We start from the raw sequence: 19964 nt of genomic DNA, 5'->3' as shown, positions 1-19964 counted from the left end.
ATTTTTTTTCCCCCAATGGGAATTGCCTTTCTGACCCATGTCTGCACTTGTCAAAATGCCCATGTCCACTTTTCTAGAAACTTTTTTTTCATGTACGTCTCTTGCTATATTTGTGATTTTACATTGTATATTGTTTGTTCTGTTTTGTTTATAATAAAACTAAAATAAAACAGTTCCATATACTGATGTACTGCTGTAAAATAAAAAGCTGCCAATCGCAAGACTTTTACTGATGACGTAGCTAAAAAAAAAGGTAAAAGTTCATTCACACATGCCAAGAGAAACAAACATCAGAACAGCAACAAGGACCACAGCGAGGTGACAGACAGCTTGTTTTTTTTTTTTAACATAATCGTATTCTTCTTTATGACTACAGTTTAGAACAAACGAGACTGTTGCGAGCGACACAGCAAGGAAAGTGGAATCAGCCAACCATAAGCTCACTGACTCAGTGGTCACGACGAATGAAGGTATGAGCCGAGGTGAAATGCTAAGCTAGTAGGTTAGCTAACGAACGTTAACTCCATACGACGACCCACAGGTGATACGTTAACGATACTAGCTAGCGGTAGCCGTCAAACCAGCTCTCAAACCGATGTGATCAAAAAATAAATATGTATGTTTTTAACAGTCAATTTTGTCATTTAACTAGCTCAAGTGACGCAACAAACTTGGTTCTCTAATTTCTACATTCCAACACAGTCTGAACTTTCACATGAGCTGGCTAGCTCTCTGACTGGTTCTCTTGAATCGAGCCGATTAAACTCAATTCTGCGATTTTAAGATGGAGGCGACTAGTGTGGCTGTGGGCGGACTGGAGCTCCGACATCAGATACATTTAGTTTTTATCAATAACTACTGATTTCAGCACCCAACCATGCGGGCTATTCTGTTGAGTCCTGAAATCAGGAGTTAGTTTTATAACGTCGTTGAGCTCCTGTCCCCCAGACTAGTCACCGCTCAACTCCATCGTAAATCGTTGAGTTTAGTCGGCTATCTCCAACTATGCATGTTGACCGCTCAACAGCTATAGCTAGCTAGCATTAGCATTGCCTTCCCTGCCCGCGGGCCTAGTAAGAAATATTCTTCTAATGCATAAACTTCACCCATAGCATCTAGGCAGGCTAACCGGTCTTATCTAGGTTAACGTTAGATAACGCCAGCTTCTTGTCCAGCTTTGACAGTGTAGCTGCTTAGTATTTGTGTTACGCCCCTGAAAACAGGGGAGAAATACTCACGAGAGTGATACGGTGTTGTATTCTCAAGTCAACATTTAGTTCAATGATTTCACAAAAGTAACACATTACATAACAGAACTCATTATACAAATAACACAGCAAAATATCTTATTAACAACACGCATGTTCATTCACAATCGACATAAAATGGCAGCTACTCTCAGTACGACGCTATCCTTCACTTCAACCGAGCAGGGCTAATATTACTCTCTTCAAACTTAACTCTTAACTTCCTCAAGACGTTACTAAAACACACCTTAAACACTCTTGACATGTTCGCTAGTTATAACATTTAAATTACTATTTTTATCATCAATAAAGTACCTGAAAACAGGGGAGAAATAATCACGAGAGTGATACGGTGTTGTATTCTCAAGTCAACATTTAGTTCAATGAGAAAATACCGCGAATTTCCCCAGGAACTCATTAGCTTAAGAGCATTTCGTAGATCACAGATTAACACTTTTAGGCACCACAAAATAAAGTAATCAATATAACGTTTACACATTACTCTCACAATTCGTACCCTTTGACAGATTTGAACTTTAACACAATTATATGAATGTTATCAATCTCTATCAACTAATACTGAATGCATCTTTTTAACCTTAGATGTTTTAAGATCCTCACATACTATGAACTTACTAATACTTTTCAATGTATAACAGGCTATGAATATGTCCTTTAACCTGTCACATTTGCACATGTCAGGCATAGCCAGCTGGATAGTAACAAGAACTGCGTGTTTCACATTGCGAACTCTCTGTCGTTGTTTTTGTAATTACATTTCACACCTAGCTAAGCTATAACTCTAATTTATTTCGCAGGATGGCTGGTGTTTTCGATATTGACCTGGAGTCAGAAGACCTTAGCGACGCAGAGGTGGGGATTTGTCACTTGTTTTGTTGGGAATTTGAGGACACTTTCTGTTGTTGTTATGGAAGTAAATTAGGGAACCTAACTAACTTGCTATCAGAGTGTCAGATCGGGGATGTGTTCAGTGTAGTGAAAACGCCCAGAATAAACAGCATATTAACGACAAAGTTGTTCCCCAAAACAAAGATTTATGCATGTTCTGTGATATTAAATAATGCCATATTCAGTCTATTGGCAGTGACTCTTCTCTACAGTGAATTTAACTTTGACCCCCTCTTTTCTGGCCCTCTTGTGCTCTGTAGGATGATGTTTGTGACTTCACCGTAGCAGAGACAGACCTGTAAGTGGAACTCTGAATGTAGTCACTTGTCCACCATTCTTGCTTGAGACTATATTGACAAGATGGCGCCAGAGAACAAGGCTGACGTTTTATGTTTTCCTAACCAATTGTGGTTTTTGGTTAGTTTCTTTGCATTGTTTTTAACTTATTTTTTAACTTATTTTTTAACTTATTTTGTATGTAATGTTGCTGCTAATGTCTCTTATGACGGAAAATAACTTCTGGGCATCAGAACTGTGATTACTCACCACGAAGTGGCAGAATCCTTTTTTTCCCTTTAATGAGCCTGATGTGATTGATATACTGCTTCCCTGGGAACAGGCCCAGATCCCTGTCATTTGCGTGAAGAAAAGGTGGCCAAAAAGGGTCCAGAGGTTGAGCTGCCTTCTGAGAATTCATCGGCGATCGAGTAAACCCCTACTGCCTTCATTCTGCTCGCAAATGTGCAATCTTTGGAAAACAAAATTGATGACCTACGCGGAAGACTAAACTACCAATGGGACATTCAAAACTGTAATATCTTAAGCTTCACAGAGTCGTGGCTGAACAACTACATTATCAACATACAGCTGGCTGGTTATACGCTGTATCGGCAGGACAGAACAGCAGCGGCGGACTATGTATTTTTGTAAATAGTAGTTGATGCACGATATCTAAGGAAGTCTCAAGGTTTTTCTCACCTGAGGTGGAGTATCTCATGATAACCTGTAGACCACACTATCTACCTAGAGTTTATCTGTATTTTTCATGGCTGTCTACATACCACCACTGATGCTGTCACTGACCGCACTGAATGAGCTTATTCCGCCATAAGCAAACAGGAAAACGCTCACCCAGAGGCGGCGCTCCTAGTAGCCGAAAACTTAAATCCGTCTAAACAAATTTCTATTCTCATATTAAATGTGCAACCGGGGGGGACTCTGGACCACCCTTACTCCACACACAGAGACGTGTACAAAGTTCTCCCTCATTTTTGCAAATCTGACCATAATTCTATCCTCCTGATTCCTGCTTACAAACGGTTAGATTCTGGGTTAAACTTGGGACAGTGTTATACTCAGAAGTATAGTATCTAAGTAGTGATAGAGGCTGTTTTTTACATCAAAAGTTCATGTTTATCTGGAGGAGCCAGATGGCTTTGGCATGTGTTGGGTGGATGGGAGGCAGTCACCGGATTGCTAGACGGGATACGGGTGGAGATCTTTGGATGGGGCATCAAGGGGGTTGAGGTCAGGTCAGATCCCCTTAAGGGAGAAACAATGGTTTATTACCTTATCTCTTCATCTTCCAGTCGAACCATAAAAGATGTAAGGATTTGGAGAGAAGGAGTGCCTAAATTGGAGTATATATTAGAGGTTGACCGATTTATGATTTTTCATCGCCGAGACCGATTATTGTAGGACCAAAAAGGCTGATACCGATTTAAATCTGCTTTTTAAAATTTTTAATTGAAAATTAATTTGTAATAATGACAATTACAACAATACCGAATGAACACTTATTTTAACTTAATATAATACATAAATAAAAAATAAATTTAGCCTCAAATAAATAATAAAACGTTCAATCTGGTTTAAATAATGCAAAAAACAAAGTGTTGGAGAATAAAGTAAAAGTGCAATATGTGCCATGTAAAAAAGCTAACCTTTGAGTTCCTTGCTCAGAACATGAGAACATATGAAAGTTGGTGGTTCCTTTTAACATGTGACTTCAATATTCTAAGGTAAGAGGTTTTAGGTTGTAGTTAATATAGTATTTATAGGACTATTTCTCTCTATACCATTTGTATTTCATATACCTTTGACTATTGGATGTTCTTATAGGCACTTTATTATTGCCAGTGTAACAGTATAGCTTCCGTCCCTCTCCTCGCCCCTACCTGGGCTCGAACCAGGAACACAACGACAACAGCCACACTCTAAGCAGCGTTACCCATCGCTCCACAAAAGCCACAGCCCTTGCAGAGCAAGGGGAATAACTACTCCAAGTCTCAGAGCAAGTGACGTTTGAAACGCTATTAGCGCACACCCAGCTAACTAGCTAGCCATTTCACATCGGTTACACCAGCCATGAGGCTGATAGGCTTGAAGTCATAAACAGCGCTGTGCTTGCGAAGAGCTGCTGGCAAAACGCGCACAAGTGCTGTTTGAATGAATGCTTACGAGCCTGCTGCTGCCTACCATCGCTCAGTCAGACTGCTCTATCAAGTCAGACTTAATTATAACATAATAACACACAGAAATACAAGCCATTGCTCATTAATATGGTCAAATCCGGAAACTATCATTTCAAAAACAAAACATTTATTTCAGTGAAATACGGAACCGTTCGGTATTTTATCTGACGGGTGGCATCCCTAAGTCTAAATATTCTTGTTATATTGCACAACCTTCAATGTTATGTCATAATTACGTACAATTCTGGCAAATTAGTTCGCAATGAGCCAGGCTTGCCAAACTGTTGCATATACCTGACTCTGTGTGCAATGAATGCAAGAGGAATGACATAATTTCACCTGGTTAATATTGCCTGCTAACCTGGATTTCTTTTAGCTAAATATGCAGGTTTAAAAATATATGCTTCTGTGTATTGATTTTAAGAAAGGCATTGGTGTTTATGGTTAGATACAGTCGTCCAACGATTGTGCTTTTTTCGCAAATGTGCTTTTGTTAAATCATCCCCCAGTGTTGCATCGATTATATGCAACGCAGGACACGCTAGATAAACTGGTAATATCATCAACCATGTGTAGTTATAACTAGTGATTATGATTGGTTTTTGTAAGATGCGTTTAATGCTAGCTAGCAACTTACCTTGGCTTCCACTGGATTTGCGTAACAGGCAGGCTCCTCATGGAGTGCAATGAGGCAGGTGGTTAGAGCATTGGACTAGTTAACTGTAAGGTTACAAGATTGGATCCCCCGAGCTGACAAGGTGAAAATCTGTCGTTCTGTCCCTGAACAAGGCAGTTAACCCACCGTTCCTAGGCCATCATTGAAAATAAGAATGTGTTCTTAACTTACTTGCCTAGTTAAAGGTATTAAAAAATACTGAGAAATCGGCAAAATCGGCACCAGATTGTTATGAAAACTTGAAATCGGACCTAATTAATATACATTATATTTACACCTCTAGTGTACACTACATCAGTCATTGGCTTCCTCAATAAGTGCATTGATGACGTCGTACCCACAGTGACCGAAAGTACATACCCCAACCAGAAGCTATGGATTACAGGCAACATTCGCATCGAGCTAAAGGCTTGAGCTGCTACTTTCAAGGAGCAGGACTCTAACCCGGAAGCTTATAAGAAATCCCGCTATGCCCTCCGACGAACCATCAAACAGGCAAAGCGTCAATACAGGCTACAGTGGAGCAGGTTGAGAGCTTCAAGTTCCTTGGTGTCCACATCGCCAACAAACTAACATAGTCCAAGCACACCAATACAGTCGTGAAGAGGGCACGACAAAACCTATTCTCCTCGGGAGACTTAAAGAAGCTTCTGGCCATCCAGGACCTCTATACCAGACAGTGTCAGAGGAAGGCCCTAAAAATTGTCAGACTCCAGCCACCCGAGTTATAGACTGTTCTCTCTGCTACCGCATGGCAAGTGGTACCGGAGTGCCAAGTCTCGGTCCAAGAGGGTCAAAACAGATTTGACCCCTAAGCCATAAGACTCCTGAATATCTAATCAAATGGCTACCCAGACTATTTGCATTGCCCCCCCACCCCCCTCTTACACTGCTGTTACTCTTTGTTATCATCTATGCATAGTCACTATAATAATTATGCCAACATGTGCATATTACCTCAAATAACCGGTGCCACCGCACATTGACTCTGTACCGGTACCCCCTGTGTGTTGTCTCGCTATTTTTATTTTACTCCTGCTCTGTAATTACTTGTTACTTTTATTTCTTATTCTTACACTTTTTTTTTTCTCTTTAACTGCATTGTTGGTTAGGGGCACGTAAGTAAACATTTTACTGTAAGGTTGTATTTGTTGTATTTGGCGCATGTGACTAATACAATTTGGTTTGATCTTTCACTGAATCCTTTAAAATCACCCTCACTCATTCCCCTCTTCCTAACTCTCTTATCCCCTCTCACTTAGTGTTCAGACAGAAGAGATAGAGCTGACCAGTGCCGTTGTCAACAGAGACAGTGAGAGGATCGGGCCAGACAGCTTTGAGCTGCTAAGTGTGCTGGGCAAGGGGGGCTATGGCAAGGTGTGTGTGTTTGTGTCCGTCCGTCAATCAGTGCGTGTTTGCGTTTCTAAGAGTTTCAGCTTCACAATGTACTTGGATATACACCATGCTCTTGATCAGAAACTCATCCCGTTTGTCATTAACCTATTTTAACAATTGTATTTTTTATTTGCAGGTTTTCCAGGTACGGAAAGTGCAGGGTGCACAGACGGGGAAGATATTTGCAATGAAGGTTTTAAAGAAGGTACATAAGATTCCTCTCAATCATTTTTCTCAACCAAAAGATTGCTCTAAACATTGCTATGGTACCAGGGCAAAATGTAATACCTCTAAATACACAACTGACTTTCTCCTATCTCCACCCATCCCTCGCTTTCTCTCCCTGCCAGGCGAAGATCGTGTGTAACGCCAAGGACACGGCCCACACGCGTGCGGAGAGGGAGATTCTGGAGACTGTGCGGCACCCCTTCATCGTAGACCTGCTGTACGCCTTCCAGACCGGGGGTAAACTCTACCTCATCCTGGAGTGTCTCAGTGGTGAGCGATTCGGGAAGGGAGGGAGAGGGACCTGCTGTATGCTTTTGACCTCGTCCTGGAGGGAGGGCATCTGCGTAGGACAACCGTGTCGATCTCTGAATCCTGGCACGTCAACTTCTATCCACACTTCAATCTCCTTAATGGTGTTTTTGTCTATCAGGTGGAGAACTGTTCATGCAGCTGGAGAAGGAAGGAATCTTCATGGAGGACACAGCCTGGTAAAAGCCAGATGCTTAGCTTCAGGTTATCATCGAGAAAGTGTGACGCTGAGGCCATAAACGGCAGTGAATTTCCATGTGAACATTTTGTTTAGAGAGAGTGTGTTGCGCATGCGTACAGAGGAGTGTTCATAAATGTTTTTCCACCTTTTTGACAAACAGTTTTTATCTGGGCGAGATCGTGCTTGCTTTGGGACACCTCCACTCAAATGGAATCATCTACCGAGACCTCAAACCAGAGAATATCATGCTGAACCACCAAGGTGTGTCTCTCTGTCTTACCTAGAAATCAATATCAGTGAGATTAACATAGCATCTTTAAAAAGAGCTGCTATGGATTGGATTATTGTGTTTCTGTCTCCCAGGACACATCAAGCTGACTGACTTTGGCCTGTGTAAGGAGTCCATTCACGACGGCGCGGTCACGCACACCTTCTGTGGGACCATAGAGTACATGTGAGTCTAGCACCACGCTGATGAGGATGCCGTCTCTGAGTCGGCTATCGCCAAGTATATTTTTATAGCTACACCAAGATAGATGTCGTTTTCAATGTGAACAGATGAGTCATAGTGGGTAGAACAAGCAAGGAGGTGTGCAGAGCCAAGCACGAGCTAGCGAGATCCTATTGGCCCGTTCTAGCATGTATCTGTATATTTCCGTTAGGGAACACCTACTCTGTGAAATGTGCGTGTGCAATGACTCAATTCAACTTTGCACTCCTAAACAACGCAATTTGTTAACTTTGGCAAAGGCTAAGGTCTACAAAACTTGGTCCACTCTGTTCATAACATATTCTAGTTTTGTGAACCGAACTGTGTTGAGATCCAATGTTTCATCGATGAGAAAACGTGCATAATGTTGGCCAAAATCCTTCTCGTTCCATCTTCTCCCACTGCCCGCCAGTGGGCTTCCTCTCACTACCATATTTGCCAGTGAGTGGAAACTCCACGTGGATGCTTCATATTTATGCGTCCAGTGAAATATCTGTCTCATTGTTCTGTCTGTGCTATCGCTCTCTGAGGCTGCACTACGGGTCGCTGTCGTAGTCATAGTTCAGATAGGTCTTAGGTGAACTACAATTCTTCCCCACCTTCCTGAAGTCAAGTGTGGATTTAAAAACGTTCCATTTGTCCATGGGCTGCATGGCCTAGTGTGTCATTTCCACCATATTCCTTACACTAACTGTTTTTATCCACTGTTTTTATGCGAGTAAAGTAATGGCGTATATTTAAACATTTAAAAACAGTTACGATGGTACAATTTTATACATGGGGAAAGGGGGGTAGCGAGTCAGTAATGCTGACGGATAATTTGTCGAATCGACATCTTTTTGTGTCTGCAAAATGAATTATACGAGAAATGGAGGTCGCAACTCCTTTATGCGCACATATTGATGTAATAACCATCATATTGAGGTAAACTTGAGTCACGGGATGATATGGTGTGTGGTCATCCCACTTCGACTGGGGAAAACCATTCCATTTATTAGGCTACAGATGAAATGATTTATGATAAACTTGTGCAGATTTTATTTATTTGAGTTTTAGGATATTCACATAAAAATCTGTCGCATATTGGATTCTCTTTCAATCCAGGAAGGGGAGTGAACAGGTCACACCTATAGGAGAAGGTTGAGAATTGAATCACAGCCCATTCTTATGACTCTTCTACCTGCACTCTCTTGCCCCTCACTCTTTCCCACTTTCTTACATTTTCTCGACCTCCACCTCTCTTCCTCTCAGGGCTCCAGAGATTCTGACGCGTACAGGGCACAACCGGGCAGTGGACTGGTGGAGTCTTGGAGCCCTGATGTATGACATGATGACGGGCTCGGTGAGAGACAGACAGAAAGAGGGGGAGGGAGAGCGCCTGCATGAATGATGGAAAAGAAAATTGGGAACATTTTTGATGCTTCTTTCTAAACCAATCAGATACCATTTGAAAGACGTTTGACTCAAACCTCTGGTCTTCCCGCCTGTCCCCGTAGCCTCCCTTCACTGCTGAGAACAGGAAGAAGACCATTGATAAGATCTTGAAGTGTAAACTCAACCTACCGCCCTACCTCACACTGGACGCCCGAGACATGATCAAAAAGGTAGAGGCGCCCACACCTCCCCATCTCGTTAGGTTGAAGAACATTCATCCTCCTAAGTCTAGAGGTCACTTTCTCTCTCTCACCCACTGCCTTACTCTCTTGTTCTGTCTCTCCTCTCTCGCCTCATTTGTTTTTCTTCATCTCTCTGTTCAATTTAATTCAAAGGGCTTCGTTGGCAGGGGAACATGTTTACGTTGCCAAAGCAAGTGAAATGTATAATCATCTCTTTTGTCCCTGTGTGTAGCTGCTGAAGAAGAGTCCTCTTCAGAGGCTAGGCTCCAGTGCGGCAGACTGTAAAGACATACAGGTGATAGACACACGTCTCCCGATTTTTTTTATCTTTTTTTTTTTTTTTTTTTTTTCTATTTACATCATCAACCATTGTAATAGGCTTGGGGTCAATTCAGGAAGTGAACAGAAATGTCTACCTCCTTGAATTGACTGAAATGAAATGTACCCTTACCCTGCTTTATGATCAGTTCTTATACTGATAGCAAATTGAACAAAATCCAATAGTTCATGAGCCTGTACCTGTGTTGTACATGGATAGATTCTAAGTGCTGCGGGGGTTTTTTTCTGCTGGTTTTACAGAAGCATCCCTTCTTCAGACATATCAACTGGGACGACCTGCTGAATAAGAGGTGTGAGCCGCCCTACAAGCCATGCCTGGTACGACCACTATACTACTGTCACTCTCTCAACAGTCCCTTTGTATTCGATAGCTAAAATGTCAAATCTGTGCTCTGTCTTTTATTTATATATATATATATATATATATATATAATTTAGGATGTACCTGTAAAGTTTGAAACTGTGGTATACCACTCTGAGTACAGTTTCTCCATCCCTCTGAGTACGGTTACATGCGCACAATAATATGATTATTGGGGATAGTCAGGTGAATATAATAGTTGGTTTAAAACGTTTACATGCTTTGCAAGAACGATTTTCCATAATAATCCGGCTTACATGGAAATCAGAAATGGGACTGATGGGACTTTTTGCTGGATGCAGAAAATCGTCAATCAAAATAAACGTTCTACCACAGCGACCATGTTATTTTTGGGAAGCCTTATCAATTCTAAGTTCGGGACATATAACGTTTACGTGAAAACAATTTCTATGATTGCCTACGTTTTGTTTTTCCGAACTCTCTTCACTCGCACATTAGACGGAGGCTTGCGCTGCTGGAACGCCAATTGAGCTGTTTTACACGTCCTAATAATTCAAACGATTTGCTCAGAAAACCAGGTGTTTTAATCGGCGTATGCTTACTTTGATTTTGACCGTACGCAGATTAAGATAAGCAGAGTAAAGGGTTCACATGACTATTGCTGTGCACAGCCTACTGCCATAATCAGTTGAATATCTAATTATTAGTGTGCATGTAAATGTACTCATCCCCGCATTTTATGTATCTTCTCCCACCATTTCTCTCTCTATTCAACCACTTCCCCCTTTTCTCCCCCCTCTCGCTTCACCCACTGTAGCAGTCGGATGAGGACGTGAGTCAGTTTGACACGAGGTTCACCAAGCAGACTCCGGTGGACAGTCCTGACGACTCTACAATCAGCCACCAGCACGAACACGCCTTCGCTGTGAGACTGTTACATTTTAGTCCTTTAACAGATGCTCTTATCCAGAGTATCTTACAGTAGTGAACAACATACATTTTCAGTACTGGTCCCACATGGGATTTGAACCCTGGCATTGCAAGCACCACGCTCTACCAACTGAGCCACACGGGATCACGATTAACTCCTTTGTCACCGCTCCATCTCTCTCCTTTTGCTCCCTTCATCTTTTCCTTCAGTAATTTTCCTCCTTTCACCTCTCTCTGTCATGGGTTCACGCTTTCTTCTCAACCTCACACATGGGTCATGTTCATTTGGCACGAAACGGAACAAAATTGACAAATGGGGACTCGTCCAATAAAAGGTTGTTTTTAGTTTTAAAACGGTTTCAGTTGCGAGTATTATTGAACGTGACCCTGTTCTCACCTTTAACAAAACACCCCTTATTCTGGTCTTTCCCAAACCAACATAGAGGAGTGAAAGTGTTGCTGGAATGAATAGTCATCCTATATAATTCATTAATGGATGTTGTCTGTCAGGGTTTTACCTATGTGGCTCCCTCTGTATTGGAGAGTCTGAAGGAGGGCTTCTCCTTTGAGCCGCGGACACGTCCCGTGCGCAGACACAACAGCAGTCCACGCACCCCCATCAGGTGACACACACACACACACGTATGCACGGACATACACTCACCTTCGGGTTTGTTTTGACTGAAGCTAAATACTTTAATTTGGCTCTACTCCATCATTTTGGATTTGAGATCAAACGTTTCATATGAGGCGGCAGTACAGAAATTTAACTTTTTTAAATTTTTTAATTTGAGGGTATTTTCACATATCTGTTTTACCGTTAGTCTCCCCATTTGAATGTGTCATAAGTATTTGGACAAATTCACTTAGTGTGTTAAAGTAGTCAACATTTTAGTGTTTGGTCCCATATCTCTAGCACAAAGATCATACAGTGCCTTCAGAAAGTATTCTTACCCCTCGACTTATTCCACATTTTGTTTTTGCAGCCTGAATTAAATTATTCTTTAAATTCTTCAAGCACTGTCAAGTTGGTTGTTGATCATTGCTCGACAGACATTTTCCAGTCTTGCAATAGATTTTCAAGTAGATTTAAGTGAAAACCGTAACCAGGCCACTTGGGAACATTCAATGTCATCTTGGTAAGCAACTCCAGTGTATATTTGTCCTTGGGTTTTAGGTAATTGTCCTGTTGAAAAGTGAATTTGTCTCCCAGTCTGAAAATCAAACTGAACCTGGTTTTCATCTAGGATTTTTTTTTTTTTCATCCCCCTGAACTCCCTAGTCCTTGCCGATGACAAGCATACCTAATAACATTATTATTATCATTGCGTTTACTTGATAGCTACCTACACAAATAGCTAGCTAGAACAAAGTGTTAATAAGAAATTCATTTAAAAAGATTAAAAGCAATACAAATAAGTTATCCAGTAGGCATCTACTGAGCGAGCTAAGAGCTGTGTTGTCAGTCATTTCCCAGCCACTTCAGTAAAAAGGCAGATCCCCAGGAGGACTTAGCATAGACACGTTGCCAAACCTGCAGAGAGGAGAGCCAATCAGCAGATGTTCATGGTAGTATTAAAACAAAAAAAACAAAAAACTTTGAGCCCTTGTACCCTGATGGCCTGTTGGGGGCGACTGAGGTACATCAGCCACCACCATGCTTGACAATCTGGAAAGTGGTACTCGGTCATGTGTTGTGTTGGATTAGCCCCAAACATAACGCTTTGCATTCAGGACATAAAGTTAATTTCATTGCAACATTTCTTGAAGTTTTACTTGAGTGCCTTTTTTTCATTTTCAATTCATAAAAAAAAAATGTAAAAAAATAATTCCACTTTGACATTATGGGGCATTGTCTGTAGGCCAGTGACACAATCTCAATATAATACATTTTCAATTCGGGCTGTAGGGGTGTGAATTTTTTCTGAAGGCACTGTATCCCCATAACATGATTAACCTCCCCTGTTATTGGTAGTGGTGAAAGGTTAACACTTTTGGGGGGTGGGGGTAATTTGTGATTATCCATAATCATGATGGTGTACATATTAATGGAGACATGTTCAGAAACATATTATATTCTTGTTTACAATAAAAGTGACTCAAATGACAGTTATTTAAAATTGATTTCTGTGAGGCACAAAATACTCTGGAGAAAAAAAAAGAAACTACAATTGCATCCAACATGTTTTTAGAGTTACACACATAATGTAATCATGTGTGCTAGCATTATGGGACCAAATACTACACTTTTGACTACTTTAATATATATGTCCAAATGCATATGAGACCTTCAAAAGAGGGAGATGAGATCCACAAAGTGCTTTCATTTCTTAACGGTAAAACAGATATGTATGAAAATACTTTAGAATTAAAGGTGGCATTCTGTACTGTCAACCTCTTATGAAACATTTGATCTCAAATCTAAAAATGCTGGACTATAAAGCCAAATGAAAAGATTTAGCTTCACTGTCCAAATAAATACTTAGGGTAGTGTGTATGCATTATATATATATATATATATATATACCTCGTTATATATATATATATATATATATATCTCACACCTCTAAACCCCACCAACAGATTGATATGGATTTCCCTTATCTAATGTCTCATCATTTCTTTCTATTATTCTTCTTCTCTCTCCTCAGTCCTCTTAAGTTCTCTCTCCCCGGGTCGTTCGCCAAGTCCTCAGGGGGAGGAGAGAGCGAGTCGGACCTTCTCTCCCAGACCTCGTTCCATCTCCCGCCGACCGCCCCGTCCACCGACAACGGCGCCACGCAGCCAATCCGCACGCCGGGCCGGAACAAGAAGCAGAGGGGTAACCGGAGATGAACTGGAGTAGGCGGAGTCAGGAGGAGTCCGAGCTTTTGGCCGCGTTCCAGGCCGACTACTTTGCAGTCGTGCCGCGCGCATCCACCAATGGCTGTTTGCCACGTCATCGACAGTTGGGCGCTGGTTGCTATATCATATGATGTGGTTAGCGGATATGTTAACACCTATCCAGGCGTTGTGACATCTGGCAGACGACTGCTAGTCTGTCTGGAACGCGGCCGTCCTCAGGAGGCCCTGTGTTTCTCACAGTCTGAGTCCCAATCCCCATACTGTGCACTCGCTCCCTTCCCCTTATACCCTCATTGACTCATTCCTTTGAGGTCTGAATAGAGGTGAGCTTAGTGGTCATTTTGAAAAGCTACAGGGTGTGTAGGGCTTTGTTCCAGCCAAGCACTAACACACCTGATTCAGGTCTTGATGATTAGTCTAGTAGAATCAGATGTGGTAGTGCTGGGCTGGTGCCCACCTCCACCTGCTTTTACATGTCCAGTTGTCACAGACCCACTAAGAGAAGTCAACAAGAGTTTAGGGAACGGGTTGAGTTATCAGTTTGGGATCCAGCCACTTCACTTGAATGTTTCTCAACTTGCCACATAAGCAAAGAGAACACCAACTACTGCCAAAGCATTTGACATTGCTGTTATCAAAATGTTAAAGGTCGACTTTGGGCAGAAATAACAGCTTTATAACTGATCAATGCACGGTCTTACCAGGTTATTTATTTAATGCTTTAAAAAACAAAACAATTTGATGAATAAGACATTTTACTACAGAAGTGGCATTTCTTCCTGAGCTCTACAGTTTCTGGCCAAAAACAAATAATGTGAAATGACGTCCACGTGTACTGGAGGAGTTCCTGGCTAGCTACATTGGCTAGCGTAGCTAACGAACTAGCAACGTTGGTCGCGGCGCGGCACGCATGACCAGAAAAACACATCAATGAACCACCAAAGGCACAGCTCCCATTTTCTGTTTGGAAGTTGAGAAATAGGCAGTTGGACCGTATTTCGTTCCCAAAGTCGACCTCTAAATGGGTCGCTTTAGGCTAGTGATCATGGTCATAATGCAAGAATGGAAGTATTGAATGACGCACATTTCCAAAAACACTGTGTAAAATAGACACTCGGCTTAAAGATGGTCTTTAAAATATATAGTATTTTTTTGGTTTATGGGAACGACTGCATTTATACATGAGCTCGTATTACAGATGTGAAGCAATTCGGCTCATATGTGTGAGTCCCATGTGTCTGAAGCGATGTTGAATTAGCCTTTTATTTTGAACATGCACTCCTCCCATTTACTTTACTCATGTCACGCAGAACCATAGTTCGAGCAAACCGTTGTATATGTGGGCAGACCTGGGTTCAAATAGTATTTGTTTTCTAACCGCTTGAGCTCCGCTGGATTGAGCTCGTCTGCCGAAATGGGACCAATGGAATAGTCCCAAAAGTCGGAACTCTGCCCATCTGGCGCTCCAGTCAGGCTCAATCAAATGATCAAAGAAAATGGATACTAACGTGGTACCCGTTCACATTCTTGGTGAACTCTGTTTATCCATGGCTCTTTCATCAACCATCCTGGCTTACTGTTGTGAGAACTAGTTTTGGAAGACACAATACCTCTGTGTCAAATATTTGTCTGGGCACGGAAATAATATTGGCAAATGTATATTTCATTTAAATATAGTATTATTTAATGGACTGATGACATGTTCCGGATCAAAGTGGAATGTTTGATTTTATTTTCTCTGGCTAATGTGGTTGTGAGGAAGATAGGGTTGCAGAATCCTGAAGAATAAAGACATATTGAATGTCTGGACTTTGTGGTATTCATTTTGGTTTAATGCAATGTCTGTCTGGTCAGTCCATCTGTCTGTTACAGTAATAATAATAATATATGCCATTTAGCAGACGCTTTTATCCAAAGCGACTTACAGTCATGTGTGCATACATTCTACGTATGGGTGGTCCTGGGAATCGAACCCACTACCCTGGCGTTACAAGCGCCATGCTCTACCAACTCAGCTACAGAAGGACCATTACAGGAATTGAACAACAGCCTCCATAGTCCAGAGGTAATGCAGGATATAGTTCCCTAACTGTGTGCTGTTGGCCTGTGGGTCAGTCCTAATAATTGAATAATTCTAACACATTTAGTGATTAAACAATCTCTGAAAACTTTCTCTTGCACACGTATGGTTGCGGGCAAATTACACTGGGTATACTAAATTTTAGGAACGCCTTAATGTTGAGGTGCAAAAAAATAACTTTTATCTGTCTCCCTTCAGCTACAACAATTTGAAGTAGATTTAACAAGTGACATCAATATGGGATCATAGCTTTCACCTGGTCAGTCTGTCATGGAAAGAGCAGGTGTTCATAATGTTTTGTATACTCTGTATTTTGGAGCCCTTGCACTTTTTCAATGGAGGTTAATGCAGCAGAATGTTCTGTTTTTCTCTTTACTAAACTGATTTGAATGGATATTTGTACCTAGTAGGCAACTGCAATTTACCACAGGTGAGAGAACTTACACACACTCACCTACCTCCAACCAAATTAATTATAATTCAGAATCATTTAGTCCAGGACATATTTTACTTTGAAGTGACAAATCTCAATATCTGTTAAAAAAAAATAAAAAAAATGTAGGTGCCGTTGTAAATCAAACAAATACACGTGAACACTGTTTTCAACATCAACTTATTTGAGCAGAAATGTGGAATTGTGCAAATGTGTGTGTGATATAAATTAGAAGCAGGAATCTATTAGTCAGTTTATTAAAACACAAATGTAACAGGGATTACCAAAACTATATTTGGCTGAAATTAACATTGACACGCTTAAATGAAAAATATACTCCATAGGAAGAGTGAATTGAGTCACAAAATTAACATCTTCAACAATTTTATTTTATCCCACTCTTAACCCCTTCCTCCCTCTTTCCTTACAGTGCTGTGAGGTCACAAGTATCTCCCTCACCGGAGTTTTCTCCTGTTCGCTCTTCTTCACCACCCTCCTTCCTTCCATCAGTCCTCTCTCCTTTCATGTTATACTGGCCTCCCTCGCTCACGCTCTTCCTCTTCACCGCCTCCTTTTTCTCATCATCCTCTAGGTTCTTGGCTCTCTCGCTGAGGTCAATCCCGTCTAAACTGGAGTAGTCGTCTGAGGAATCTCCTTCATCCTGTCCCCCTCTCGCTCCTGCAGCAGCCTCTCCATCTCCACTCTTCCCCCCCTCTCCCTCCTCCTCGTCCCCCTCCACCACTCTCTTCCCGGGCCAGAGGCTGAGCCCCAGCCAATCCTCCAGGCTTCTAACCCTGCCCCTCATGCTCTCCCTGACGCCCAATAACAGCCGAGGGGCGGAGCCATCCTGGCCTGAGTGGCGGCTGTTCCACTTGTAGAAGCAGAGCACGGTAATCGCTAGGAGAAGAATGATGACCAGGACCACGATGAACCCCGTATTTAACAGAGCAGGTGAGGGTTTATTATGGGATGGAGTGGTTGAGGTGCTGGGGGAGGTCTTGGGAAGAGACGTAGCGATTGTCTGTTTAGTGAGTGGGGGGGGTGTGGTCTTTTCAGTCTGCTGGGTTGTGTTTCCTGATGTTGCAGATGTCTGACTCTCTGTGGGCGTACCATTCGGGGGGGCTATTGTCATGCCAGAATGATTACCATGCATTCCTCTGTCATGCTTCTCAGGTGTGGATTGGTCAGTGGAGTTCCTGGTATCATTTAAAAGTCCACCTCTCGCACTCGTCTCTTCAGTTTGTGTGTCCTCGTTGAAAGTTCCATTAGAGGCAGGCGTGGCTTCATGGACGAAGATCAAGAGGACCAGAGAGAGCATGCTCAGCCCCAGGGTGATATTGGCCTTCATTGTGTCTGAGAGAGAGAGAAATGGAGGATAAGGTGATGTCAGCCTAACATGGTGGGTGATAGGAAGAAATGTAACACAGGCCTAATTGACTCATATGAGGTGGAGAATGAGAACAAGAAACAGAACACCAAAGTAGGTTACAACGTATTTGCTGTTTTAAGTGTACAATAAAAGAGACTTCATATTTATGTTAAGATTTATTTCATGCATCGGAAACACAAAGGTGTGCTCGCATGCACACGCACGCATGCACCGACACACAGGAAATGGCGGTGTGCTCCAGAAGCTGTTGTTAACAGGAACTAAAGGCTGCTTTTGCGGCTGAGCCACCTGTCCTGCATCCTCCCTCGTTTTGCAAACTGAACCACCATTTGACAACGCATGCAACTAGCAGAAGAAGGTCCATGAGATGAAAAAGAGAGAGAACGCCCAGTCTAAACATTCACATTACTATCGCAGATTCAAAATGGCTGAATTTTCCCTTAAAGAAAGCAAAAACCGAAGATTTAGACCACTGCAAAGCCTTTAACCTTCTCTACATTCCTGAACAAAGGCACACACAGAAGAGGTCAATAACCACTGTGTGGCCAATTTACTCTCTTTCATTCAATTCAAGTAATAAAGCAGAACTATAGACCATATAACCTCATCTGTTCTGGCAGTATAATCTCTGTGGTGCTTCAATTGCTGAGCTGTGTTGTGGTAACCAGGCCCAGCCCACAGAGAACTATTAGAATCCAACACTCAAACCAACATGAATTTCTAAAACGCACAACTGATTGTGTCTGTGCATGTTTCCAACTGATAAAACAAATTTGGATTGGATTAGAATGACTATGTCCATCCACAGGAGTCTAAATCCTTCTTGAACACAACCAAAACGATGCTAAATTTGCTTGGTCAATTCTCAACCGTGAAAAAACGGAAATCAAGAACATCAATGGAAATATTAAGTCCTGCTTAAATAGGAAGTGGGATACAGGATGAGAAAAGAAGAAGTCAAGTGTGGTCACATAATGTGCCACCCCAAACACTGTCATGTTCAGATAGCCTAGTGGAAAGGTTGCTGGATCAAATCCCCAAGCTGTTAGGTGAAAATTTGTTCTGCCCCTGAACAAGGCAGTTAACCCACTGTTCCCGGTAGGCTGTCATTGTAAATGGGAATTTGTTCTGAACTGACTTCCCTTTGTTAAATAATGTTTTTTTAAATGTTTTTGAAGTGGTGGGGTCGAGAGGGGTTGGGGGCGAAAGGTGTGGACATCGGGAGGAGATGTAGAAATGGACAACAGAGAAAAGGAGAGGATGGAGAGATTGGAGGAAAGGATCAACGACAAAAGGCCCAGAGAAAGACGGTCAGAGTGAGCAGAAAGCATCAAACATGACAGAGAAAACAAAGGCTTATCAAACGAATAAACATGACATGAAATCAAAGTGTTCAACTCACCTGATCAATGTGATCGATCGGTTCTGAAGTTGACAGGGAAACACAACTGAATGAATGAGACGGAGAGAAAAGATTGAAAGAGCGGGGGCTCTTGCAGATGTGTATGAAAATCGGTTAGAGAGAGAGAGAGAGAGAGAGAGAGAGAAAAGAACAGAACAGGGAGGGAAGGAAGGAAGGAAGGTGGGTGGGGGTAAAACACGGTGAGACAGACGTTTGTGAGGCTGCAGAGAAGAGAGAGAGAGTGAGAGATGGTTCAGATAAATCACAAAAAAATCTGTGATAAAAATACTATCAGAGAGAGAGACAAAATGTGTATGATTTGAATGTTGTTTTATCAGCCAGGTGAAAAGATGGTGGGGAAAATAAGTGGGTGAACTGACCCTAGATTATTGGTTTGATTAAAAAAAGATGATTGGTTTAATTCAGTGGTGTAAAGTACTTAAGTACAAATACTTTAAAGTACTACTTAAGTAGTTTTTGGGGGTATCTTTACTTTACTATTTATATTTTTGATTACTTTTACTTAATTCCTAAAGAAAATTATATTCTTTGTACTCCATACATTTTCCCTGAAACCCAAAAGTACTCGTTACATGTTGAATGCTGCCTCTGGTATGGCAGACTCACGAAAGACAAATGCATCGTTTGTAATTGATGTCTTCTTAGTGTTGGAGTGTGCCCCTGGCTGTCTTTACATAA

At 41.8% G+C, this 19964-nt stretch overlaps 2 protein-coding genes across 3 annotated transcripts; one reads left to right on the top strand and one right to left on the bottom strand.

Moving 5' to 3' along the window:
* The first annotated feature begins 233 nt into the window (after positions 1-233).
* LOC118395388 (ribosomal protein S6 kinase beta-2-like) lies at positions 234-15769 on the top strand. 2 transcript variants are annotated; one of them, XM_035789155.2, is made up of 16 exons: positions 234-470; positions 2066-2120; positions 2417-2454; positions 6569-6683; positions 6838-6906; positions 7052-7199; positions 7360-7417; positions 7580-7680; positions 7783-7873; positions 9161-9251; positions 9406-9513; positions 9758-9820; positions 10105-10182; positions 11004-11111; positions 11627-11739; positions 13768-15769. In XM_035789155.2, exons 2-16 carry the CDS (start codon positions 2067-2069, stop codon positions 13949-13951), a joined length of 1419 nt encoding a protein of 472 aa, XP_035645048.1. In that variant the 5' UTR covers positions 234-470; position 2066; the 3' UTR covers positions 13952-15769. The 2 variants fall into 2 exon arrangements, with proteins under 2 accessions (XP_035645048.1, XP_035645050.1); XM_035789157.2 differs by lacking the exons at positions 234-470; positions 2066-2120; positions 2417-2454 and having other exon boundaries at positions 6569-6685.
* Positions 15770-16714: 945 nt separating this feature from the next.
* Positions 16715-19405, bottom strand: LOC118395389 (uncharacterized). The gene is made up of 2 exons (XM_035789158.2): positions 19266-19405; positions 16715-17826 (listed from the first exon to the last, which is right to left on the bottom strand). The coding sequence occupies exon 2, from the start codon at positions 17819-17821 to the stop codon at positions 16898-16900; it is 924 nt and encodes a 307-aa protein (XP_035645051.1). The 5' UTR covers positions 17822-17826; positions 19266-19405; the 3' UTR covers positions 16715-16897.
* Positions 19406-19964: the final 559 nt, after the last annotated feature.

This window comes from Oncorhynchus keta, chromosome 16, assembly GCF_023373465.1.
Source record: "Oncorhynchus keta strain PuntledgeMale-10-30-2019 chromosome 16, Oket_V2, whole genome shotgun sequence".
Taxonomy (NCBI): domain Eukaryota; kingdom Metazoa; phylum Chordata; class Actinopteri; order Salmoniformes; family Salmonidae; genus Oncorhynchus; species Oncorhynchus keta.
Note: the sequence above shows the minus strand (reverse complement) of the source record. Positions and strands in the feature narration are given on the sequence as shown.